At 38.0% G+C, this 26,185-nt stretch overlaps 1 protein-coding gene across 2 annotated transcripts in view; it reads left to right on the forward strand.

The window, feature by feature from the left end:
* The window catches only part of dnah5 (dynein, axonemal, heavy chain 5), a gene marked incomplete at its 5' end in the record, with an annotated part of 162,820 nt that overhangs the window by 10,409 nt on the left and 126,226 nt on the right, over positions 1-26,185 (forward strand). The window contains 10 exons of one of the 2 annotated variants that reach the window (XM_084089568.1): positions 2-130; positions 12,061-12,195; positions 12,340-12,424; positions 12,834-12,973; positions 13,582-13,800; positions 14,657-14,794; positions 14,951-15,127; positions 15,223-15,336; positions 20,503-20,610; positions 20,691-20,813. In XM_084089568.1, coding sequence (XP_083945694.1) covers positions 98-130; positions 12,061-12,195; positions 12,340-12,424; positions 12,834-12,973; positions 13,582-13,800; positions 14,657-14,794; positions 14,951-15,127; positions 15,223-15,336; positions 20,503-20,610; positions 20,691-20,813 — 1,272 coding nt within the window. Of the gene's footprint in view, position 1; positions 131-12,060; positions 12,196-12,339; positions 12,425-12,833; positions 12,974-13,581; positions 13,801-14,656; positions 14,795-14,950; positions 15,128-15,222; positions 15,337-20,502; positions 20,611-20,690; positions 20,814-26,185 lie in introns of those variants that run through there. The other variant, XM_084089567.1, reaches the window with a different exon arrangement.

Raw genomic sequence — 26,185 nt, forward strand, 5'->3', positions numbered from 1 at the left:
GCAAATGAAGGGTAAAACAATATTTTAGTCCTTTAACATACCACACAGCTCTCACGCAGTGTTAAACTGGAAATTATTTCAGCACTTGACTGCAACAATGCTGCCTCATACACCCGACTTGCAAAACAAGGTAAGATGAACCTTTGCTTCTCAGGTTTGCAGTGACTTTCAAATGTCACAACAGAACAGCATCTATAGTTAAAAGACGTGTGACTTTTAACAATTTTCTCTTTCCAGTTTATGAAATTTTTAAATCGATGATAACAAACCAAGTAGAAACAAATTACACTGAGCATTAACCTTCTGAAAAGAGCTGAGAATTCCTTATTTTGAAAGGACGTCATGGTTTTCTTGTCTTTCATAATGGGAAAAATGTATCTTTATTTATCTGACAGGTTTTAGTTCAATTCTGTGCCAAATTCGAAATGAGTTTATTCATTCATTTGTTTATTTTTTTTATAATTAGTTTATTTATTTATTTATTTTTAAGTATTGAATGAAAAAGTTAATTTCATATTTAGTCAGTTTTATTTTTGGCTGTTGAAAAAGCAGCAATACAATTCAATTGAAAATCAGCTGCAAAGCAATACATGTACAGTATAGAGGATCCTCTAGTGCAGTTAGGGTTTTTAGGTATAGTTTGAATAATTGTTTTAACTTTTCTTCCATTGTGGCACTTCATGATCCCAAAATTTAACTTTACATTCAAAATTCACAAGATCTCAGAACATGAGTAGCATGTTTTGGCATGAACTATCACACTCGTTTGCAGATTGATGCTCTTTGCTCATCTGGAAAATCTTTCTCTGCTAAGGTGATCTTTTTATTTGTCTTGTGTGTTGCGTTGCTAGGTGACGGCTGGCGTTCAGGCCTTATCATTTATTTACAGTTGTTTTGGCAGTCATGGTTGAGGAAGCACTGGTCTGTCATTCCCACGCTAGCTGACCCGTTCACATTTGCGGTCAAGTGCTATGTATGCATCTTCTTGCCCAGGCTTGTTGGCCTCTGTTTGCTGGACTATAAATCTTCATCCTTTTCATCTGTCATCCAGATGGCTTCACTGGACTTCAGAGTCTGTTACCTGTGTCAGACATTTAAGACTTAGTTAAATATGTTTTTTTTTTTGGCAGTGTTAAGTCAAAGGTGACTGGTTAAGTATGAAAGAAGTCATTTATCTCACAGTTTTGTCCAAAGCAACAGCACACTTTAGAGAAATAGATCTCTTGGCCCTACAATATTATTGATTGTAAATAGTAGTCTCATTCATGGAGTTGTACCCCTACATTTTAAACACGCAATAGTGGAACCACTGATGAAAAAAACAAACCTGGATTCATCGGTTCTTGCTAATTTTAGGCCCATTTCGAAACTCCCGTTTCTTTCTAAAATATTGGAAAAAGTTGTTTTTAAACAATTACTGTCCTTTCTAGACTTGCATGGTTTGCAAGAAATTTATCAATCTGGTTTTAAATCACTTTACAGCACAGAAACGGCCCTGTTAAAAGTTTATAATGATTTATTATTGGCCACTGACACAGGTAACTATGCTGTTCTTATGCTGTTAGATCTTACTGCCGCTTTTGACACCTTAGATCACAATATACTGATCTCTCGTCTTGAGCATTGTGTTGGTGTACTGTAAAGGGTGCCGCATTACAATGGTTTAGATCTTATCTGGGTGAAAGAACTTTCTCGGTACGTCTTGGGGAATTTGTGTCTTCTACTGCATCTCTTGTATGTGGAGTCCCTCAGGGTTCCATTCTTGGACCGATTTTATTTTCTTTATATAATATTACCTTTAGGGTCCATATTTAGGAAACATGGCATCTCGTTTCACTGTTATGCAGATGACTCGCAACTCTATCTGCCTTTGAAACGAAACAATGCAAACTCTATAGCACCTTTGTTGAGATGTCTTGAGGATATTAAAGCCTGGATGGCCTCCAATTTCTTAAAGTTCAATGAAGATAAAACTGAAATAATTTTGTTCCGACCTGGTGGTACCATCAATACCCCTGATGTAGATCTTGGCGACTTAAAGTCATATGTGAAGCCCGTTGTAAAAAACCTAGGTGTTTTAATGGACGGTGACTTTAAACTAGATAAACAGATTAATTTGGTAGTTAAATCGTGTTTTTATCAGTTAAGGCAATTATCTAAAGTCAAGTCATTTGTATCTTTTACTGATTTTGAGAAGGTCATCCACGCTTTTATATCATCCCGCCTGGACTATTGTAATGGTCTCTATGTAGGCATTGGTGAGGCATCTCTAACACGTTTGCAGAGGGTACAAAATGCGGCTGCACGTCTACTAACAAGGACACGCAAACACGACCACATTACACCTATATTAGCTTCCCTTCACTGGTTGCCAGTTCGTTTTAGAATTGATTTTAAGATTTTACTTTTGGTTTTTAAATCATTAAATAACACTGCTCCTAAATACCTCTCAGATCTATTACAGCCATATGTTCCATCCAGAGCACTTAGGTCTGCTGGGCAACTGCTTTTAGTCTCCCCCAATGCAAGATTAAAGAGCAGAGGTGACCGTGCCTTTGCAGTGGCGGCCCCGAAACTCTGGAATAATTTACCTTTGTACATTAGGCAGGCACCTTCACTTGCTGTTTTTAAATTACATTTAAAAACATATTTGTATAGTACTGCATAAAACACAGTATGAGAGTTACCTGTTAGGAGTTCTTTGTAAGTCTGTGTTATAATCCATTATTGTATTTACTGCTTTTTTATTGTGTTTTTATTTATTTTATTTTATTCTTTTTAGTTTTACTGTTTATTTTATATTGTATGTACAGCACTTTGGTGAACACCTGCTGTTTTAAAAAGGTGCTCTATAAATAAACTTTGATTTGATTTTGATTTGATTGTAGCAACAAGGTTAAAGGGGCTACATGTAAGAAATATCTTGCATTGATCACTTTTTGTTGCCAATGTGTGAATATCTTGTAACAAAACGTAAAAAACTACCTTCCCCGACATCCTAAAGATTGCCTATAAAAGCCTGTAAACTGTAGACTTTTATTGTCTATAGAGCTGGTAAGTCCCGCCCATCCGTAAAACCCCACTGGACCTCTAGGTTGAAAAATCGTCAATGCAAGTGAATGTGAGAAAATAATTATTTTCTGGTCCCGTTTGAATTGTGCCATGAATGTGAACATATGTTGTCTGTGAATTTTTTATATAATTTTTCATGTTACGAGTTTGACAGTATATTGTATGATTCTTTGGCTAGCAGTTGTGGAAAAGACATAACGAGAAAGACTACATGTCGCCTATGTGACGTCACCCCATAACACATTTTCCCTCCACTTGTCAAATCACGGTGCTAATGCTGCGATAATCTATGGAGACAGATCGAGATGCCTGTGTGTTTTGTACCCAAATGTCACCATTCAAACCAAATGGGCTGTTCTTTCGTATATCAAACGCGTCGAAAGCAGCGAAGAGTTGTAGTCCACAAAGTGCTCTCACACAAAGTCTAACTGTATCAAACTTCTACCCGCTAAATTGTAGCATTCTTCACACGAAAAATTATATTAAAAATTCACAGACAACATATGTTCACATTCATGGCAAAATTCAAACGGGACCAGAAAATAATTATTTTCTCACATTCACTTGCATTGACGATTTTTCAACCTAGAGGTCCAGTGGGGTTATAGCGGGAAATCGAAAGCATGTGACATTTACGTATGCTCCCGAGAGCCTCACTTCCGTTCAACGACACATGAAATGAATGCTTATAAGAATAATTTGTTACATTTATATAGTGCTTTTCTCAGCACTCAAAGTGCTCAAAGCATTTTTGTTGTGTGTATATTTTTTTATACAATGTTCAGGATAATGCCGAAAGAGTAGTTCTGTAGGCTAATCTTAACGTGTCATGCAAAGAAAGGGGAATAATTCAAACTATAGTCTCACATGGCCAGATCTACATCATCTGTAGTCTCAAATATACTTTATAATCAAACATTACATTGTAATTTTTATTACCTCATCTGTTGACATGATGCCAGAGAATTGCAGAGCTGGTGCAAACATATCCACATTGCTAAGATCAAATGCTTTCTTAAAGGGTTAGTTCACTCAAAAATGAAAATTCTCACCCTCATGTTGTTCCAGCCCCGTAAGACTTTCGTTCATCTTCAGAACACAACTTAATATATTTTTGATTAAATCTGAGAGCTGTCTCACTCCTTCATAGGCTGCTAGGTAATTGCATTGTAATTGCAAGTTAAAGACCAAATACTACAAATTGCATACTTTGTCTTCAATAACAAATGTACATTATTATACAAATAAAACTTAGCTATATTTTGTACAAAACACTATTGTATACTATAATGTATTTTGAAAGTATACTTTCAATGCATTTGTTACAATGATCATTTCCAGCACACAGTTAAAATATACCTAAAATATATTTTTAATAAAGTGCAAATAAATACACTTTTAAAAAATAAAATGAATTTTAAAAAATATATTTTTAGAAAATATACTAAAGTACAATTATTTTAAAGTTGTATTGTGAAAATAGGTAAAAGCATGATGCTAATATACTTTTAATATTTAAGATAGTACAATTTTTGTTAGTATATTTGCAATGTACTATTGAAAAGGGGAATATATTTCAAATACAATAAAGTATACTTTTTTTTTTTCACTAGGGTCATTTTTGTTGTGTGTATATTTTGTTATTGGGAGGAAAGCACACAGCACAGTTTTCACATATTCTTTCTAAACGTCGCTCTCAGCAGCGTGGATGCTGTCTGAATGTTCGTGAACAGTTTATAGCTGCAAAGGTATTTCCAGCTTCTGTTTACTTCTGAGTGCAGGACAAAAAATAACTTTGCCGTGAATATATTGGAGCACTGAATCATGTTGTCTGTTGTACGTTACGTATGCGACCACAAGCAAAAGTTGCTGGTTGCAGTTTACCTAATGACAAGGGTTTCTGAATTCTACATATAGCCCCTTTAAGGGGTTAATTGTTTTGATCAGGGCACATTGGTGATTTCATGGTTCACCTCATTCAGGGTTCAAAATTAGTCTTTTTGGTAACCAGTCAGATGACCAGTCAGTCATAATCACTCTCAAGCCATTCCTAATGCCACTTACAATGGATGGTATTCAAAAGTGAATAGTACAAATATAATAGTGTTTCGAAGACGGACAGTCACAGAATTTGTTGGGTTTGGAATTACATTATCGTTTGTGTATGCCAAATAAAACAATTACATTATAGCTTTGACGTCATTGTCGTCTCTTAATCTTCAGCGGAAGAGAGAAATGAATCTCGCTGATTCTCTAGTGAGAAGTGAATCACAATTCCTATGTTCACTGTTTCAAGGCATGTGATTGGCTGTTCGCTACTGATGTCACACTTTCATGTGCACATGCTCCATGAAGGCAGGATTAAAGACTGAGTTGAGAGAGAAAGTTGATGATCAATGTCATATGGCACCAACAAAGCCTGATTTGGTTGGTTTGGTTTTGTCAAATTGAAACTAATCCTGGTAGTTTGTTCAGCTATTATAAGGAAAATATTTAGTTTCTACTGACACAAAAGTGAGCGGTAAAACGACTGTCAATAGAATAAAATAATTGTGATTAATCTTATGATTTCTGACCAGTCTTTAAAAAGCAGAAATAAAGTTAAATTCTATAAATTATAACTTTTATTATTTATTTTATTTGTTATTTATTCCATTTTTTTACACATTTTTTCACTTAATGTATATGGGCCCCCATCACCATCGTACTGTCATTATACCAACACAAATGCTGTAACACTGCAAGATCTCCAGTGACATGAAATGCAAAGACTGCAAAAACTGATAAGACAAAAAGTGATGTGTTTTCACTTATGAAAATGCTGATGAAGGCATGCTGTTAATAATTTGCATTAATTTGCATGTGATTGCATGTGATCATGGTCATATCACATTGACATATCTCATAATAAGCAACAGTTGCCAATGCTTAATTTATGCATTTATCTATTGTTCCTAGACCTGAAATGCTGATTGTGTCCATGTCCAATAAGTGAAACATCTAAAAGGTGTAGTGTTTTGGGCTTGTTCAAAGCAAGCTCACCACCAGGATAAAATGCATGAAAAATGCAGTGCTATAAGCTAAGCTCCTACCAGTCACCCCTACAGCAGAAGAGTTGTGGTAGATGAGAAAAGCATGTGGACAGTACAATGTCATGGAGATTAAATGGGCTGAATGCTGGTATCTGTCTTCCAGATTGTTATTTATCTGTCTCCCAGGCGCCTATCTCACCTGCAGTCTCTTATGTTGTAAAAGGAACAACTTTGTGACACCAATAGAAAACCTAAGATGATCAAGGGCTGAAAAGAAAATATTGATATTTTTTCCCAATAATTAGTGGTTGAACATTATATATATATATATATATATATATATATATATATATATATACATATATATATATATATACATATATATATATACATATATATATATATATATACATATACATATACATATATATATATATATATATATATATATATATATATGTATATGTATATATGTATATATGTATATATATATATATATATATATATGTATATATATATATATATATATGTATATATATATACATATATATATATATATATACATATATATATATATATATATATATATATATATATATGAAAGAAATTAGACATTTGACATTTACATTATATCAGAACAGTAAACGATTATTTAAGAAAATGACCCTTGGAATAAAGTTTCTTTCAAATCCTTAGAAAGACCAAAATACAAACATGTTTCTTGAGCATTTGTATCCGGCCCACAAAATGTTGTTTAGTTTATTGGCTCATTTTTGTTTTTTACAGTGTTACCTAGCACCCCAGCCAAGAGACTTTTACTGTCTCTCACAGCTTCGACGAGGGGCCCAGTCTGCTCTGCACATTTATGGCTTTGTTCAGTTGTCTTTCTTTTATTCTGTACAAAAGACCCTAAACATTTCAGCTTTTACTGTCATGAGAAAAGTGGGGACTATACTGTGAAGGTCACTTAAACAGATGATTAAGGCAGTCCAGTCTGGATGACGATTTTCTTACTTGGAGACTTGCCTCTCAAAATTTCTACACTTGGATATACACATGTAACGATATCCATTGGGTTTGGACTGATTGTCTGCTTGAATGATGATAAAGCTACATGATAGTCTGACAATCTTTACATGTAAAATCTCATGGATAACAAACATGAACAGAAGTCTGGAAGATGTAAACCAGAGGTGCTGTCGTCGATAATCTCAAACAGCCAGATCACTGCTTTTAAAGTATGTATCCAGACTCCAATGTTCTGATGCTTCATTTGCTTACTTTTCCTGAGGTTGTATTTATTTATTTATATAAATAATTTATTGGTATTTTCTTCTGTTTCTTCAATAATGCACCAAACTGGATATCAAAAGTATATCACTGTATGTAAATGTATATCATGTTACAGTTTGTAACATTAGTTTGTGCTCAGATTTAAAACAAGAAACTGTGTCAAGAAACTGTGTAAAGAAACTGCATTGATTTAAAAATGGTTCAGCACACTCAACATCTGACTTTAGTAGCCTACATATTTTTTCTGTGCATAATATATGTCCAAATGTATATTACTGAATTCAATATTTGTGGTTCTTCAGTTCTTTGCTGTCCTGTAGAATGTATTAACAAAAAGAGCTTCATTATAGTATGTATATATATATATATATATATATATATATATATATATATATATATATATATATATATTTTTTTTTTTTTTTTTTTTTACAAAAGCTATTCTGTCCTTTTTATTGGTTTCCTTTTATTAAGAACATTTTGTTGCACTTTATTTTAAGGTGTCCTTTTTACAGTGTAATTATTCATTTAAGAACTGAGTAATATTAATCTACTACAAAAACTACATCTACATGTACTTACTAGGGTTAGGATTTGGTTGCATGTAACTGTAACAAAACTAGAGGGGTTTTTTTTAGAGAGGAAGAATTTGTTAAACGCGTTAAGCAACCTGTTAAGCTTCACCAGAGCGCCGACACACGAATCGTTATTTGTTTAAATAGTTAAAAGTTACTATTTAATGTTATTACCTTGACAAACTATACATCATTAAAAAGATAAGATTCAAGTTTCAGTATTTGACCACTATTTTATTCTGAGAAACTTATAGTGACAGTTATGTATTAATTTGTGTCAGGAGTTATGTAATAAAAAAATGAGTCGATACCTTTAATATGAATTATGAGCGTCAGCCGCTTCCATTCAGAAAAAAAACTCCTGTGCGGTCGTCATGAAAGCGCTTCACAAAACAACGTCCCTCAGGGCTTTTAGCTCAAAAATGTGCAGATTTGGAGAAATATTGATAGATTCTCATAGGTTTATGTCAGATTTCTATAGAGAGGAATAATATTTATTGAATTTATACCCAAATGTGCCGATGTAATCATTATGAGCGCTGGATACTCTGATGTACTGTGTTTTCAATACACACTGGCAGCCTGAGGGCGCCTTATGCACATTTTGTCAAAATATGGAACACATGAAGAAGAGCCATGTCATGTGACATTCCAAGAACTCCCTGACATAAACAGAGATCGTTGTAACATGCAGATAAAGATGTTTTGAAGACAGCAAACATGATTGCAACGATATATGATTTATCTGTGTTCTTCGAGCCATGTCAGGTATTTTCATAATAATAGATTATATTTATAATGTAATGCTAATTAATCGATATAGACTTTATCATTGTGCAGAATACTATAAAATAATAGATTTTCTGTCTGATTTTTTTATCCGAAGCCAAATCAGATCACAGAAGGTTATTTAAAACACTCTACTTGATTAATTTATTGCTATAGTAGAGGAAGAATTTTCTAAACTCGTTAAATCATCTAAATCGACAACATGTATGTTAGACCCTATACCGACTAAGCTACTGAAAGAGATGCTTCCAGAGGTCATAGATCCTCTTTTTAATATCATTAATTCATCTTTGTCATTAAGATACGTACCAAAAACGTTTAAGCTGGCTATGATTAAACCGCTTGTTAAAAAAACGCAACTTGATCTTACAGAATTAGTCAATTACAGGCCGATCTCGAATATACTTTTTTTCTGTCAAAGATACTAGAAAAGGCAGTATCCTCACAACTATGTTCCTTTTTTAGAAAGAAATTATATCTGCGAGGATTTCCAGTCAGGATTTAAACCGTACCATAGTACCATAGTAGAGACCATAGTACCATAGTACTATAGAGACAGCTCTCATTAGAGTCACAAATGATTTGCTCTTATCATCCGATTGTGGTTGTATTTTGCTATTAGTGTTACTCGATCTTAGTTGTTAGTGCATTTGATACTATTGACCACAACATTCTTTTAAATAGACTCGAAAATTATGTTGGCATTAGTGGAATTGCATTAGCATGGTTTAAATCATACTTATCTGACCTAAATCAGTTTGTAGCAGTAAAGAAAGAGATGTCTTATCGATCACAAGTTCAGTATGGCGTACCACAAGGCTCAGTACTAGGACCGTTGCTGTTCACTCTGTACATGCTACCCTTGGGAGATATCATTAGGAAGCATGGCATTAGTTTTCACTGTTATGCTGATGATACTCCGCTCTATATTTCTTTACGCCCTGATGAAACTTACCAATTCACAAAATTAACGGAATGCATAGCTGATAGAAAAAACTGGATGACTAGTAATTTTCTACTACTTAATTCTGAAAAAAACTGAGATTCTAATTATTGGACAAAAATCTTCCTCACGTAATAACCTAGAATACAGTCTAACACTTGATGGCTGCTCTGTTAAGTCTTCGTCGTCGGTTAGGAACCTGGGTGTGCTCTTTGATACCAATCTTTCATTTGAAAGTCACGTGTCTAGTATCTGTAAAACCGCATTATTCAATCTTAAAAATATATCTAAATTACATCATATTCTCACAATTACAAATGCGGAACAATTAGTTCATGCGTTCATGACATCAAGGCTAGATTATTGTAATGCTCTACTGGGTGGTTGCCCTGCACGCTTAATAAACAAACTACAGCTGGTCCAAAACGCAGCAGCTCAAGTTCTTACCAGAACCAGGAAGTATGACCATTGTCAACATTGCATTGGCTCCCTATTAAACATCGTATACATTTTAAAATATTGCTGATTACTTACAAAGCACTAAATGGTTTAGCTCCGCAGTACTTGAGCGAGCTCTTAACGCATTATAGTACTTCACGTCTATTGCGATCTCAAAATTCCAGCCAGTTGATAATACCTAGAAAATCAAAATCGACTGCTGGCGGTAGATCCTTTTCCTATTGAGCACCAAAACTTTGGAAAAGTCTCATTTTCCGGGAAGCAGACACACTCTGTCAGTTCAAATCTAGACTAAAAACACATCTCTTTGACCTAGCAAACACATAACACATTATAAACTTCTATAATTCAATGTCAGGCTGCATAGATTAGGTCAGCCGGAACAGGGAACACTTCCCATAAATCCTGATGTTCTCGTTACATCATACGAAGGATGTCGTCTACGCTAATATTAGTCTCTCTGTTTATACCGAGGTTTACCGCAGTCTGCCAGATCCAGGCCGTATCCAGATCTGATGAAGGACCTGCATCTGGACACGACGACAACGCAGTCCTGAAGTGTCATAGTCTCTCCCCTGTGAAGGCCTCCTTCCCTTCCCTTTACCTCTGTACAGATAAAACGTTGTCAAAATAATTTCAGTTCACATGGCAACGTGGAAGCGATAAATAATTCTGTATTAGTATTTTTAAGGCCAGACAAGTAATTTGTTGATGTAAATTTGTAAAGAAAGACTACACGCCTGCACACATATATATTCTAACGCGCATACCTATAGACTAAACACGTAATACGCATGTGCACGCCGTCAGCGTTTTCACAGGTTTGCGTTTTTGAAGTTTGTGCAGAGATAAACTTTTTTTCAAAATTATTCAAGGCTTGCAACCTATTTCAAGGTTTGCGTTCTCGAGCCACCAGGCACTGTTGTTGTGCAAATGAGCGGGCCGGAGCGCGTTAAGGGTTTTCTGTTACAATGGTGTCGTGTTAGCACGATGATGATCTTTGCAACGGAAGTAAATCAATCAAAACTAACTTTAGCTGGACAATTTTATCTTTAATCTTGGACAACTTTATTCTAGAGCTGCTGTAAAGCCAAACAATCTCTTTTACTTTAATTTCCTATTATCACTGTAAAGCTGCTTTGAAACAATCTTTAAAAGAACTAAATGCAGGTGACTTGTAATTATGCATAAATTATAGCTATTACTTTGGTAACTACATGTAATGTGTAAAAAGGACACTGTAAAATAAAGTGTTGCTGGAAATTTTACGTTTCTAAATTTTAAATATTTATTTACTCCATTTAGACTTTTCAGCTCCAAAATCAGTGTCAAAATCAGGATACTTTCCAATATCTCTAAAAAAAAATGTTTTCCATTAATTTTAGTATCACTGTCCCCAATTCTGCTGTCATTACTATCCTTTAAAACATTTCCATAGATTTTTCAGTTTACATTTGGTGTCATGGAAATAATCATAATAATAAAAAAGTCACAGAGGAGCACATCTTTTCCAGTCAGATTGAAGATCACAGTTTCACCCCAATTTTTCAAAGATTTTATTTCTCGTTAATTTGTTTAGTTCAGGTTCAAGTTCAGGTTTATCAAACTTTTTTTTTTCTCTAAAAAGAGAAAAAAGGTCATTACTATCACACATAAAACTTGGTCAAGGCCATGGATCTTTATTCCAGGATATGTGATACAGTAAATGTTTTACCTAGTTTGAGGTTTAATTTTTCAAGATTTCTGGAATAAATCAAAAGTACTCCTACAGTACTACAGTGTCCTACTATCTATTGGAGATTAATAAACCATATATAACAGAATTTCATAAATGGTCAAATGGTGACTATAAGACTCCTCACCTACCCTAAATTGGGTGCATCTTCTTATCACACAGCAAAAGCTGAAGGAAGAGCGTGAGGCCAAGAGAGCACAACTGGACAGCAGACATGACTATGTTCTCAGCATTGTGTCCTCTTGTGTGGGTCTGGAGAAGGCTGAAGTTGAAGATGCGATACTGGAAGGCACACAGGTTAACAATATTCCACATACATACTTCAAGGTTTTTAAGAGCATGTTTTAACATTTTATAGTCAGGAAGTCACAGATTGCTAGCATTTGTTAGTATAGTGATTACTCAAGTTTTATTTTAACAATATTATGTCTGATCTTTCAGATTGAACGGATGGAGCAGTTCTTTGCTGTTGATGGCCTTTCTCACCTCATTTTATACTACCAAGACATAGAGCCTGTCGATACAGGTTAGTAAAGCCTGCGAATCTCACAATAATGTCTGTGTCATAATTCACCCCAAATTCAAAAAAGTAATATTAAAAATAAATCAACCTATTGGCTCATTGATAAAACTAAACTCAAGTTCTTAAGGCTGCTCACTGGATATTTCACATTAAAAGTGTTGCAAAATATGCTAGAAGCAATGTAATTTAATGTTTTGCAGAAATGTCGCCACAGGCACATTTTTCCAATGAACCACTGAATGAAAAAAAAAAAAAAGAAGAAGAAAATCCAGTAATGTTGTTTAATTGTTTGTTTGTTATTGTCAATATTCTCAATGATGATTCTCATTAGACTCTATAACACTGCACCCAAACCAGACATGCAAAAAGATTTCAGCAATGATCGACTTGTCTTTGTGTCTTTGTTTGGTAGCTGTATCCTCCTCAGTGAGTCGCGGTAAGAAAGCGAAGGTCTTCGTGACTGAAGGCACAGATGTGGCCCTCACTGGCAGTTGTGTATTTTTCACCCGGGCAAACACCTCCAAGCCTATCACATCAGAGAATATCCACAGGGTAAAGAGAAACAAGAGAAAATGTCTGAAAAGCAGCCCCAAAGGTTTTCCAAGAAAAATCTCACCATCTGTTAACCATGTCAATAGCATGGTCTTTTTTTCTCTCTCTACACATAGTTCTTGCTTAAGACATTAGTATTATTTAGTACATTCCTTTTTTTAAAGCATTAGAGGCACAAAAGTTGTTGTTTTTTTAACCAGAAATATTAATGATAGACTATCATCTAACATACATTAAACTAGCATGAAAAGTAGCTAGTTTGTTTTAAAAACATCAAATATCGGAACCACATGGAGATTTTAATATAATCCCGACTGTATTCAACAATTACCAATTTATTGTCATACAGCTGAAATTACAAAATCATGTTGTAAACATGCCTTGAAGTTTGGCTTGCATGACAAACCTCATATAAAATGAATTATGTAATATTTAACTGAACTTCTGACATTGACAACATTTTATTAAGGTTAATAAAACCTCTTTTTTATTACCATTTGCTGTGTGTAATGTTTTGCTTCAGTTAGAGCCTTATATGTCATCAAAACAACCACAACACAAGTCTCTTGTGTATGTGTTCATCCTTTTGCCTCTGTTTGCTGTTATAGGATGTGAACTTCAACATGTTGGACACCACGGGTGTTGGTCTGCTGAAGAGCGTGGAGCAGCTGCTGTCAGAGATCTTCATCCCCACTTTGAGGAAGATGAACCACGGCTGGGGAGAGCTAGCAAGCCCGCAGGCTCAGGCTGTCAAACAAGACTTCATTAGTTCCCTGGACAGCTTTGTCTCTGTGTTAGCTGGGGCACAGGAGAGCCTCCAGGAAAAGGTCTCACAAATACAAAAGGACAAAGAGAGAGGCACACTTTTACACTCACGGATTGTACACACTCCATTCTAGTTTTATATTGATCCATGGACTCTCAGAAATGAATTGGATGGTGGATTTGGTCAGGCAGATGACATATTGGAAATGTGAAGCCATTTTTTAAACTCTTTTAAGCTTTCAGCCATCAAGACACTTTTTCCGGATTTATAAGATCTTGGAATGTGGTGGAGAGAGGGGTAGATAATTTTAAAATAATGTTTTGGGTTCTTTCAACAGGATTTGTGCACACATAAGACTACTGTGACTTTATTTAGTTACTGCAATCTTTCATCTTGGTGAACGTGATTTCACCAACAACATGTTCCTGGATCATCATCTTTGTTGATCCTGGAACAACATTCTAATCACAACTAATTACAGTTTGTCAAGTTTATGCTAAGGCTTCCACGTTAGTGTTATTCACCTATCATTTCCCTCTGATTTTAGGGATAGAATTTGGGTAATGTTAGGTCTGGGGGTAGTGATAAGGTTAAAGGCCCGTTCACACCAAGGACGATAATAATAAAGATAACGATAAAGATACAGCAGAGTTCACACCACAACTATAACAAGAATGGCATAGAGGACTGATATCATTGGAATCACTTTTAGAACGATTTTATCCAACTAATGAATGATAAAAACATTTTTTGGCAAAAAATGGCAAATGATGCCATGATGGCAGAGCTGAATATTCAGCAGCCATTACTCTAGTCTCCAGTGTCATCAGAAATCATTCAAACATTCATTTAACATCTAATGTCCTGAAACATCTCCAGCCCAAAGTAACATCTGTGAAAACTGTTTAATATTCCAGGTAAACCTCCAAGAATGTGAAACATTTGACTTGAAGACGTTGAAAGGTCCTTCAGATTACACAGCTGTGGCCAATAGCACAGAGGCTCTGGAGAAGATTGAAGCCTGCATGAAAACCTGGATCAAACAGATCGAAAAGGTTTTAAATGCATTTTAGTTTGTTGATTAGCATTTATTATATGCATTGGTTTTCTTGAAATTATGAAAGTTAGATCTTCTTCAAAGTGTTAACTCCTTTGTGATGTCTTTAATATGTTGTATTCACTTTTCAATCACACTGTCTTGTGCTTTGAAGGTCCTTGCAGAGAGTGACCAGCTAAGGAAAGAGGCAGATGACCTGGGCCCCCGTGCAGAGCTTGACCACTGGAAGAAACGCATGTCCCGTTTTAACTACCTGCTGGACCAGTTGAAGAGCCCCGAGGTCAAAGCTGTGCTGGGGGTTCTCATTATAGCCAAGTCCAAACTCATTAAGGTTAGTTGATGGTTTATATTATCAGTTGAAGTTTACCTTTTTACCTAACTTTTTTTGGGGTCTAATTTTCACCCCTTAATTCTTTGTCTCTCCAGGTTTGGCGAGAACTAGACATCAGGATCACTGATGCAGCAAATGAGGCCAAAGACAATGTGAAGTACCTGTACAGCCTTGAGAAGTTTTGTGACCCGCTGTACAACAGCAACCCTGTAAGGCTTTTTCTGCTACGGTTACTAAATTTGTAAACATGCTTTCTAAACATGAAAACTGAAGACAATTTCAAAATACCTTACTAACAACAACAACAAAAAATCCACCAGAAAAATTAATTAAACCCAAAATTACTTCTGCAGTCAGTAAAGCTAGCAGTACATCCTGCACATCAACAAGCAAAAATGATCAACTATTAAAAAAATGTGTTTGTTTTATTTATTCTTTTTTTATGAGGAGTGTTTTATTTTAGGCAAACTGAACAAAACAGGTTTAAACATGAAACCATGCTTTTCGATTAGACCAATATAAAAATGCACTTTAAATAAATAACACGGTTAAAAAAAATGGGCCAACTAAGGTTGTATTTATGCGTGTTATTTACATTTATTCATTTAGCAGATGCTTTTATCCAAAGTGACTTACAAATGAGAACAATAGAAGCAGTTAAAACAAACAGTAGGACAACAATATGCAAGTGCTATGACCCTTCTCAGTTTAGTCTATTAAATTAAATATTTTTTTTTTTAAATAATAGAATAGAATAGAAAGTGTTAGTATTACTGGATCAAGTGCTGTCGAAAAAGATGCGTCTTCAGCCGTTTCTTGAAAGTGGCTGTGGACTCAGCAGCTCTGGTTGAGTTAGGCAGATCATTCCACAAGCAGGGAACAGTCACGGTAAAGGTCAGAGAAAGAGATTTCGTGCCTCTTTGAGATGACACCACAAGAGGTCGTTCGCTTGCAGAGCGCAAGTTTCTGGATGGCACATGAGTCTGAAGTAATGAGTTTAAGTAAAAGGGAGCAGAGCCAGTGGTTGTTCTGTAGGCAAACATTAGTGACTTGAATTTGATGCGAGCGGCAACTGGCAACCAGTGCAATTTTGTGTGGAGAGGAGTGACGTGCTCTCTTCGGCTCATTAAAGACCACTCTGGCTGCAGCATTCTGGATCAGTTGCAGAGGTTTGACAGTGAAAGCTGGAAGACCAGCCAGGAGAGCATTACAATAGTCCAGTCAGGATAGAACAAGCGCTTGGACAAGGAGTTCTGTAGCATGCTCTGATAGGAAGGGCCTGATCCTCCTAATGTTGTACAAGGCAAATCTAAATGACCAGGCAGTTCTAGCAATGTGGTCTGTGAAGTTCAATTGATCATCAATTACAACTCCAAGGTTCCTGGAGGACCTTAATGGAATTATGGATGGCGAGCCTAGCTGAATGGTGAAGTTGTGATGAAGTGTTGGGTTGGCCGGGACCACAAGTAACTCTGTCTTTGCAAGGTTTAGTTGAAGGTGGTGTTCCTTCCTCCAGCCAGAAATGTTTGTCAGGCAGGCTGAGATATGATCAGCTACCGTCGGATCGTCAGGCTGGAATGAGAGGTAGAGTTGTGTGTCATCAGCGTAGCAGTGATAGGAAAAAACATGTTTATGAATCACAGATCCTAGTGATGTCATGTAGATGGAGAAGAGAAGTGGTCCAAGCACTGAGCCCTGAGGCACTCCAGTAGCTAGATGTTGGGTCTTAGACACCACACCCCTCCACGACACCCTAAAGCAGTGGTTCTCAAACTGGGGTATGTGAGGTGACAGAAGGGGGTACGCAAACAAAATACAAAGTTTTGCCATTCATTTAATTCTACCCCACCTTAAAAATAACATTAAAACTGAGCATGTATTTCTATCAGGTAAAATGCGTTAAATACATGACACCCGATCAAATTACCTCATCTTTTGCGGTCAAAACTGACTGCATTCACACAAGCAGCGTGCATATGATACTGTAGGTTTTGTGCAGATTATGCTGCCTTGGCAAATCGCGCTATACTGCCGTTCTCGACAATGTAGCCTACCTTTGTAAAAGTGGGGATTTAGTACTTACTAGCACGAAGAACAAATATAGACACTAGACTGTGTATTGAGATCGATTTAATATTCAAACTCTCTTCGATACAGATACATACCCTGCGTGAGTTCCTGTGTTTAATGTTGATCACATATTATACATTATAATTATACATTATAATTTCCACACGACTGAAAATGTGACAGTGATTTTATACAACAGCTCAACAAACAAAAGGTATTAATATTAAGTGATGATCAAAAAACAGTATTGTCAGTATTTTTTGCAACAAAATAATAGCTCCAACAAAGCCACAGCAGTGTTTGTGAACGAATCTGCGGCTTTGAACAAATCGTGAGAGTCAATGATTCATTCATAATTACAGCCACTTGCTTTGTTACTGAATGAATGAATGACTTGATGACTCACTCATAAAGACAGTGACTTTCCGCCACCTACTGGCGGTTTTAATTTAATATTTCAAAGCATCAGTTCGTTTTACCATCACTGCATATTCCTCAATTTAACTTTTTATTTTATTTAAAGCATTATTTCTTTTATAAAGATATTTGTAAAGGTCGATTTAAAAATTTATTTAAGGGGGCAAATATTGTCCCTTACTGAAAAAGGTGCGACTGCAGAGAGGGGGTACGCAGAAGGATGTGAAAAGCCTCAGGAGGTACGCCACTCTAAAAAGTTTGAGAACCACTGCCCTAAAGGACCTACCTGAGAGGTAAGACTTGAACCATTGGAGTGTGGTTCCCGAGATGCCCTTTGTCTTTAGGATTGACAGGAGGATCTGGTGGTTAACTGTGTCAAAGGCAGCAGACAGATCCAGCAGGATGAGAACTGAGGATTTGGAAGCTGCTCTTGCCAGTCTCAGAGCTTCAATTACTGGGAGCAGGGCAGTCTCAGTTGAGTGTCCGCTTTTGAAACCAGACTGATTGTTGTCCAAGAGGTTGTTCTGTGTAAGTAAGGAAGAGATCTGGTTGAAAACAACTCGTTCAAGTGTTTTCGCGACAAATGGAAGAGGAGATACCGGTCTGTAATTTGCCAGATGTGCTGGATTTAGGGTGGGTTTCTTAAGCAGTGGGGTTACCAGAGCCTGCTTTAATGCTGTGGGAAAGGAGCCAGTGTGAAGAGAGGTGTTTATTATGTGCGTGAGTGTGGGTACAACTGAGGATGAAATGGCTTAGTAGGTTAGTGGGAATAGAATCAAGCGGACAGGTGGTAGGGCGATTGGAAGGGAGGAGTTGGGAGACTTTTGCCTCTGAAAGTAGAGAGAAGGAGAGTAGAATGTGTGTGTTAGCTGGTAAAATGTGTGTATCAGTTTGTGGATTGGTAAATTGGCTGCTGATGGTGGTTGTTTTATTTATGAAGAATGTGGCAAAATCGTCAGCTGTTAGGGGAGGAGGAGGAGGAGGAGGAGGGTTGAGAAGAGAGGAGAAGGTTTTGAAAAGCATGTGAGAGTCAGAAGAATTGTTAATTTTGTTATGATAGTAAGTCATTTTAGCAGTAGAGATATTAGCAGAGAAGGAAGAGAGGAGGGATTGACCCTGAGTTTAGAACGATGTTCACGGAGAACATCAGATAACCAGGGGGCAGAGGGTGTGGCACGGGCTGGCTTGGAGGAAAGGGGGCAGAAGTTGTCCAAGCAGGATGTTAAAGTGGAGAAAAGAGTATCAGTTGCACTGTTAGTGTCTAGTGTTGAGAGCTGATCAGGTGGAGGAAGTGTGGATGAGACCAAAGAGGATAGGCGAGAGGGTGAGAGTGAGCGTAGGTTTCGCCGAAAGGTAACCTGTGGTTACCTGATTTGTGAGTAGCCGCAGCAGATACTCGTTTGAGGTCGAATGAGGCAAGCAGAGTGTGGAAATCAGCAGCCTGAGGTTTTTCTAGGTGGATGTTGAAGTCTCCAAGAACTATGAGAGGAGTACCATCCTCAGGGAAGGATGAGTGTAGCACATCAAGCTCCTCCAAGAAACCGCCAAGCTGACCTGGGGGACGATATACAACTACAAAATGGATTTTAATAGGGCTAGTGATGGTAATTGAATGTGATTCAAATGAGCTGTTGTCACACAGAGGTGGTAAAGGATCAAATTTCCAATCGTTTGAGATGAGACCTGAATGACTAGAAATTGATGTAATGAAATCAGCTTTGTTTCACACGGACTGGCAATTCCAGAGACCAATAGAAAAAGAGAATATAGTACTAGAAGACACCGGGAAGGTAAACAGGTTGTTAGGATTGCACTGCCTCCGACTTGTGAAATTTGATTTACGTATGTTAGTAATAATAGGGATTTGAAAACACAGTGTAAGAGAGCTCACAAACAGAAAGATAAGATGAAGAGTTGTGTAGAAGAGAAAGGAAACAACAAGAGAATTAAATAAACAACAAGAAATTAATATTAAAGTGCCTTGTCGGTGTCCTTGCACGGTGGACGATGAGGGCTTCACATGAGGGCTGCCGCGACCGCTGCCCCGCGGTGCACTAACCAATTTTATACACGCCTAATACCTCGTTATTGAATACAGCAGGCCACAGCCTACTATTTAACCAAGCAAAACTCAAAAGTCAGGACACACAAACAAATGCCACATGGGCACGCGTTTTACCAGAGTAAAACACAGTAAATAAAACAATTGTTTCCTAGCAACAAAGAACCGTGCTAAAATCTACTGGGAAAACTAAACACTCACAGACTGATGTTCTCTCCTGTTGTTCGACTGCTTCTTCTAACAAGTACTAGCAGATGGGTTGAATAAATTCTTTAACTGGCTTTGGCCACGCCCTACTATTTAGCCAAAAAGTCACGACACACAAATAAATGCCACGTGGGCGTGCGTTTTACCAGAGTAAAACACAGTAAATAAAACAAAGTTTCCTAGCAACAAAGAACCGCAATAAAATCTACTGGGAAAACTAAATACTCACAGACTGATGTTCTCTCCTGTTGTTCAACTGCTTCTTCTAACAAGTACTAGCAGATGGGTTGAATAAATTCTTTAACTGGCTTTGGCCACGCCCTACTATTTAGCTAAGCTGAACTCAAAAGTCAGGACACAAACAAATGCCACGTGGGCGTGCCTTTTACCAGAGTAAAACACAGTTAAATAAAACAAAGTTTTCTAGCAACAAAGAAAATCTACTGGGAAACCTAAACACTCACAGACTGATGTTCTCTCCTGTTGTTCGACTGCTTCTTCAGTATACTGTACAGTGTACAGAATACTGTTATACAGTAACTAGTTTATAAAGAGTTTATAATGAAGAATTTATTACACCCTGTGATATTAGCTGTGTTCTTGGTGCATCTTTATGTAGGTGTCCATGGTAGAAGCTATTCCTGGGCTCATAAATGCGATCCGTATGATCCATAGCATCTCTCGTTACTACAACACCTCAGAGAAGATCACCTCCCTTTTTGTCAAGGTAAGAGTGAGCTGACATCCAAGTTAATTTAATTTCAAAGACATAATACTTTAAACTGGAAATATTATCTTTCTCCTTAGGTTACAAATCAAATGATCACCGCCTGTAAGGCCTATATCACAAATAATGGCTCAGTAACCATATGGGATCAGCCGCAGGAAGTGGTATCTGAGAAACTCAAAGCTGCCATTCGCTTGAATCAGGTACAATGTGACATTTAGCTGGATGATGTGCTTATATAAACTGATCAAGGTCCAGATACTACAGCATTTTTAAAAAGCAAAATGTGTCACATTTTCCTTGGCCTTTAATGTAAGTAAAAAGATGACAAAGAAAAAAAAAAAAAAAAAAAACTAAACAAAACAGCTCCAGTGGCACTAGGAGCTCATCTGCTAAATAAGCCTGCCTTTGAACACAACACTTAACCTTCATCCACAGCTTTCTTCTTCTACATCTGTCTATCCCATTTTACCAAGAGACAGATTTTGCTAAGCTTTAAAGCTCTGATGTTCATCCATTGTAGGGAAAGATAAGCACAAGAACACATAGCCAGAAGACTTAAACATTATCTTCTGGTTGCAAAGATAAGGCTTAAGCCTAGTACCAGACTAACATTTATGTGTGAGCTGTTTTAACTGAAAGCAACTTGCACTGACATATCTTAATATGTCACTGCCATTGTTTTGTCTCAAGATGCACACCAGTTATGTTTTTGTTCCAAGGCACGTTTATAAAATCTACTTAAATGTCCTAAATGAACTAAGGTTTAATCCTGGCTTAATCTAAGCCATGTTTGTGAAACCAGGCCTATATGTGCTAATATGATAGTGTGATGTTATGTATAGATATTTTAGCTTTCAACTTCAATGTCATGACCTTGTAAAGCCAATAAACTCTGTGACTTTGTTTGCAAAGTTACCAGAAATGGACATGATAGACATTATACCTAGAGACTTCAACTTCTAGATTTAAACATCTTAATAAACTTTATTTAAAGGTCCCGTTCTTCGTGATCCCATGTTTCAATGTAATTGAATGTGTAATGTTGTTGTTAGAGTATAAATAATATCTGTAAAATTATAAAGCTCAAAGTTCAATGCCAAGCGAGATATTTTATTTAACAGAAGTCGCCCACATCGAACGGCCCGTTTGGACTACATCCCTCTACTTCCTTCTTTAATGACATCAGTAGAACAGTTTTTTGACTAACCTCCGCCCACAGGAATGCTCCCTCAACTCTACCGAAATTCGTTTATGTACTTGCGCACTTCTTATAACTTACTGTGTTTACTCAGCTCTTACGGTGATTTTCTGAAGTAAAACTGACGCTTCATCTTTTGTGTGATGTACAATAAACTTTATTAAACTCATCAGTATATGTTTGATCATCATTCGGACCTGGTCCGAAACAGCAGACTTGTAGGCTATTAATAAATAATGGATACATACAAGCAGATGACAAATACGTTATAATAACCGTAATTAAACTACTAAACTATACCTGTTCCATCTCTATACAGCACTCTGACTCTGTAGGCATTATTGTCCGACTCGAAATGAACACCATTACTGAGAGTTTCTGATATTATCATCATTCCGTGAGATGAAATTGTCCTGAGAGACTGAGCGCGAGCTCATGAAGCTCCGCCCCCTGGGTCGTCCAGCAGCAGCTTATTTGCATTTAAAGGGCACACACTAAAACGTTTTTCTGAGCCCCAAAAAATGACAATTTAAACATGCTGTAAAAAATGATCTGTTGGGTATTTTGAGCTGAAACTTCACATACACACTCTGGGGACATCAGAGACTTATTTTACATCTTGTGAAAAGGGGCATAATACGGGACCTTTAAATTTTTTCTACTAAAAAAGTAATTTAACAAATGCAAGCTTCACATTAAAGTGGCTTGCTTCATTTGCTTTTTTGTTCATCTGCTGAACACTGCCTTTGAACACAACACATGGGGCCCTATTTTAACAATTGAAAAGCACCACACAAGTGCACTTAGGGCGTGTCCGAATCCACTTTTGCTAGTTTAACGACAGGAAAAATGGTCGGTGTGCCCGGGGCATGGTCTAAAATGGTTGTCCCTATTCTCTTAGTAAGTAATGGGCGCGTTTTGAGCGTAACGTGCAATAAGCCAATCAGAATCTCATCTCCCTTTCCCTTTAAAAGCCAGTTGCGCTCGTGCCATGGCAGATTGCTATTTACATGGCGGAATTTGCAAGCGGAAAGACTGAACGATTCTCTAACGAGGTAACGGATCAGCTCATGCGCAAGGTTAAAGCGTGCAAGCAGACCATCTTCGGGACAAGCCAGATTCCACCACATCTTTGTAACATTAAGTCTAATGTGCCCTTTAAATAATGAAAAAAATACTACGCCATTGACTTTAGACCAGGTTTTTATTGGTCAATGTCGCAGTCTATTACAGTTGCCTCAAAATAGCAACGCGCCAACAGTGCGGCTGAACACACCTCGTTTTCAGACCAGCACGCCCATGGGCACACAAATGGGTGCAAATGCATTTGCTATTTAAACAATGTGGCGCAGGACGTGAAAATGATAACTGTGTCGGGCTGAAACTAGCAAAAAAAACACTTGCGTCGCGCCTGGACTAGGTTGCTGCTGGAAGAAGTGTTAGTGAGGCCAGCAGGGGGTGCTTGTGTGGGTGCTATGGGAACGAGAATACCAACACCGCCGACACTGAAAGTGTCTGGACCCCTCAAGGTTGTGTAACACACAAACACGAGAAAAGCCTCAGACATGAGCTTGGGATGTCGACTCGAGGGCGTGTGAGCCTGGAGTAACATGAACATCCAAACATAAAATGTGATTAATCTGAACCAGCCTGCCGCATCACATGGGGGCACCTCTTGCCAAACCCCTGGAGGATGGAACCCCCCTGGTGGAATGAGCCCTAACTCCTAGTGGCAAAACTTGACCGCCTGCCTCATAGGCTAGAGCAATAGCTTCCCACACCAAGTATGACATTGTTTACTTTGTGGCGGCCATCCCCGCCCCAAAACCATCTTCAGAGTCAGAATCTTGTAAGGCGCTAACTTTAGTGGTTCAAAATGGTGTCTCAACTAGCCCCTCAAGGACTATGGCAAAGATCTTTGCTCTAACAGGAGGCCTCAGCCACTTCACTCCACGGATAAGGTGGGTGATCAGCGGGTGCTTCCCAAACGGAGCCCCATCAATCCGGGCATGGCAAGCCGATATGGTGGCCACAAATACCTTGAGAGTAGCGGGGCATGCTGATCATTTTTCCTGCAGAAACTCCAGCACTGAAACAATCTGGCAGTGCACTGGGTCTGCACGGCATGCAGTATACCATCTTTCAAAGACACCCCATTTAACGGCATAGATCCTTCTTATGCAGGGAGCCCTAGTATTTAGAATAGTCTGTACGACATCAGCTGGAAGCCCAACATCCCTCAGTTGGTCCCCCTCAGGTGCCAAATTTGAAGGTTCCAAAGCTCGGGCTGGGAATGAAATATTGTCCCCTGTGCTGAGAAAAAAGGTCTCTCCTGTTTGGAATCGCAGAGGGTGAGCCGGGGGAGGAGGGATATTATCTCTGAGGACCAAATGCTGGTCGGCCAACAAGGAGCCATGAATAAGAGGCAAGACCCTTGTTGATTTGTTAGTTTATTAAGATTAAAATCTAGAAGTTGAAATCATCGGTATTATGTCTATCTAATGCCCATTTCTAGTAACTCTGCAAATAAAGTTACAGAGTTGTATTGGCTTTACAAGGTCATGACATTGAAGTTGAGTCCCAACCCCAGAGATACAAGATGAGCAAGGACGACATCCGATGTCGAAGTGTAAGCTCTTGAGACTGGGCCAAAATCAGCCAGTTGTCTGTTATTTAAAATGTGGATGCCCTGGAGTCGCAACAGAGCCAGAGCTGAATCCATGCATGTTGTGTTTATGTGTGGGGTGACAAGGCTAGGCCGAATGGAAGAACCCGTTATTGATTCCCAAAAGCAAACCTCAGGAACTTCCTGTGTTGTGGCAGAATTTCTATATTAAAATATGCGTCCTTGAGGTCGATTGTGACAAACCAATGTTTGTGTTAAGTTTGAGACACAATTATTTTTTTAACTTTAAACATTTTGAATGTTCCGAGAGAACGGTTCAGACCGCGAAGGTCTAGAATTTGATGCAATCCCCCATCTTTTTTGGAAACCAGGAAAAAGTGGCTGTAATAACTTGACTGTCTGTCTGGGAGGGGAACATGTTATATCCCCCTTTGTCCAGCAGAGTTTGCAGTTATTGTATCAGCAAGTGCGCTTGTTCCGGTTTCACGGTAGTGGAGACCACAGCGTTGAAATGAGGTGGAGGGTGCGCAAACTGTATTCTGTAGCTTTTGGCTACGGTTCTCAAAGCCCAAGGACATATGTTTGGCAGTAGGTTCCACACTGCCAACTTCTCCGAAAGGGGCACTAATTTTGATGCAGCATCTGGTGACGCAATGTCTTGTGACGGAACGTCTTGTGACACAATGTGATGCAACGTCTTGAAGGGGGAATGTTAAATATCCTAAATATGTCCTGGGGAATGGCAGGAAACAACTGAATATTAAACATTTCAGTTGCACGCTGCACCGAAAAACGAAGATGGCGGGGATGGAATAACGGTGTCGGGAGGGTGTCGGGAAGGAGCTACTTAACATTTCTTTACGTGCCCTGTCCTGGGAGGCTTTTCTCTCTTTTTCAGCAGGTCAGCCTGGTACGCCTGCCATGTTGTGCAGAGCAACACCAGCATGACCCACTGACTGAAACGCCTTCCCTACCAGCGTGAATGCTGTTCTGAACAGCTTGGTGAGGAGTGCTGACTTTTTAAGTGACGATGAGCTCCCAGGAGAGATAGCCCATAAGCATTTCTTCCAACTGGGACATCATCGTATAACCACATGCTCAAAGACACGTGAAGAATAAGGTTTCCCCCATGAACGAGTTTACTCTCATGAAGGTCCTTGAAGAAGGGGAGGGGCCTCAGCGACAGTCTCTCCCCTTCTTCAAGGACCTTCATGAGAGTAAACTTGTTACTCTGGCCACAGGACAGAAATCTTCTCTAACTTAGAGTGCTTGCTCTTTCTCTTGTGGCCAGTCTAGCTGTAATCTGGCCACTGCACGAGTGACCACCTCAAGCAACTCCTCATGTGCTTTGTCATCACGGGAGGAGTGCTCGGATGGCTATTTTGCCATTTAATACCTCAGCCAAACCAGCTCGCGATATGCGAGATGAGCGTGAAGCACTTTAACAGAGAACAAATCACAGTGCTCACACTCGCCATGCTCAAACACTCAAAGCAGAGCTCATGCTTATCATAATCAGAGATGGGCCGTGAACACTGAGGCACGCATCTCCTGATTGTTTGCGACTTGTTTTCCCATAGCGCTAACTCAGCGCAGCATTGAGAGTAGCTTTTGAAAGGGAACAAAAATAAGTTACTCAAAAGTAGTGATTCATTTTCTTTTGGAATGGGTAATGGAAAAGTAGTTGAAAATATTGATATATTGAATTTATTGATTGTTGTTTTAGAAAAAAGGTGTCTACATGAATA

Source organism: Abramis brama (assembly GCF_963993115.1).
Source record: "Abramis brama genome assembly, chromosome: 17".
NCBI lineage: Eukaryota > Metazoa > Chordata > Actinopteri > Cypriniformes > Leuciscidae > Abramis > Abramis brama.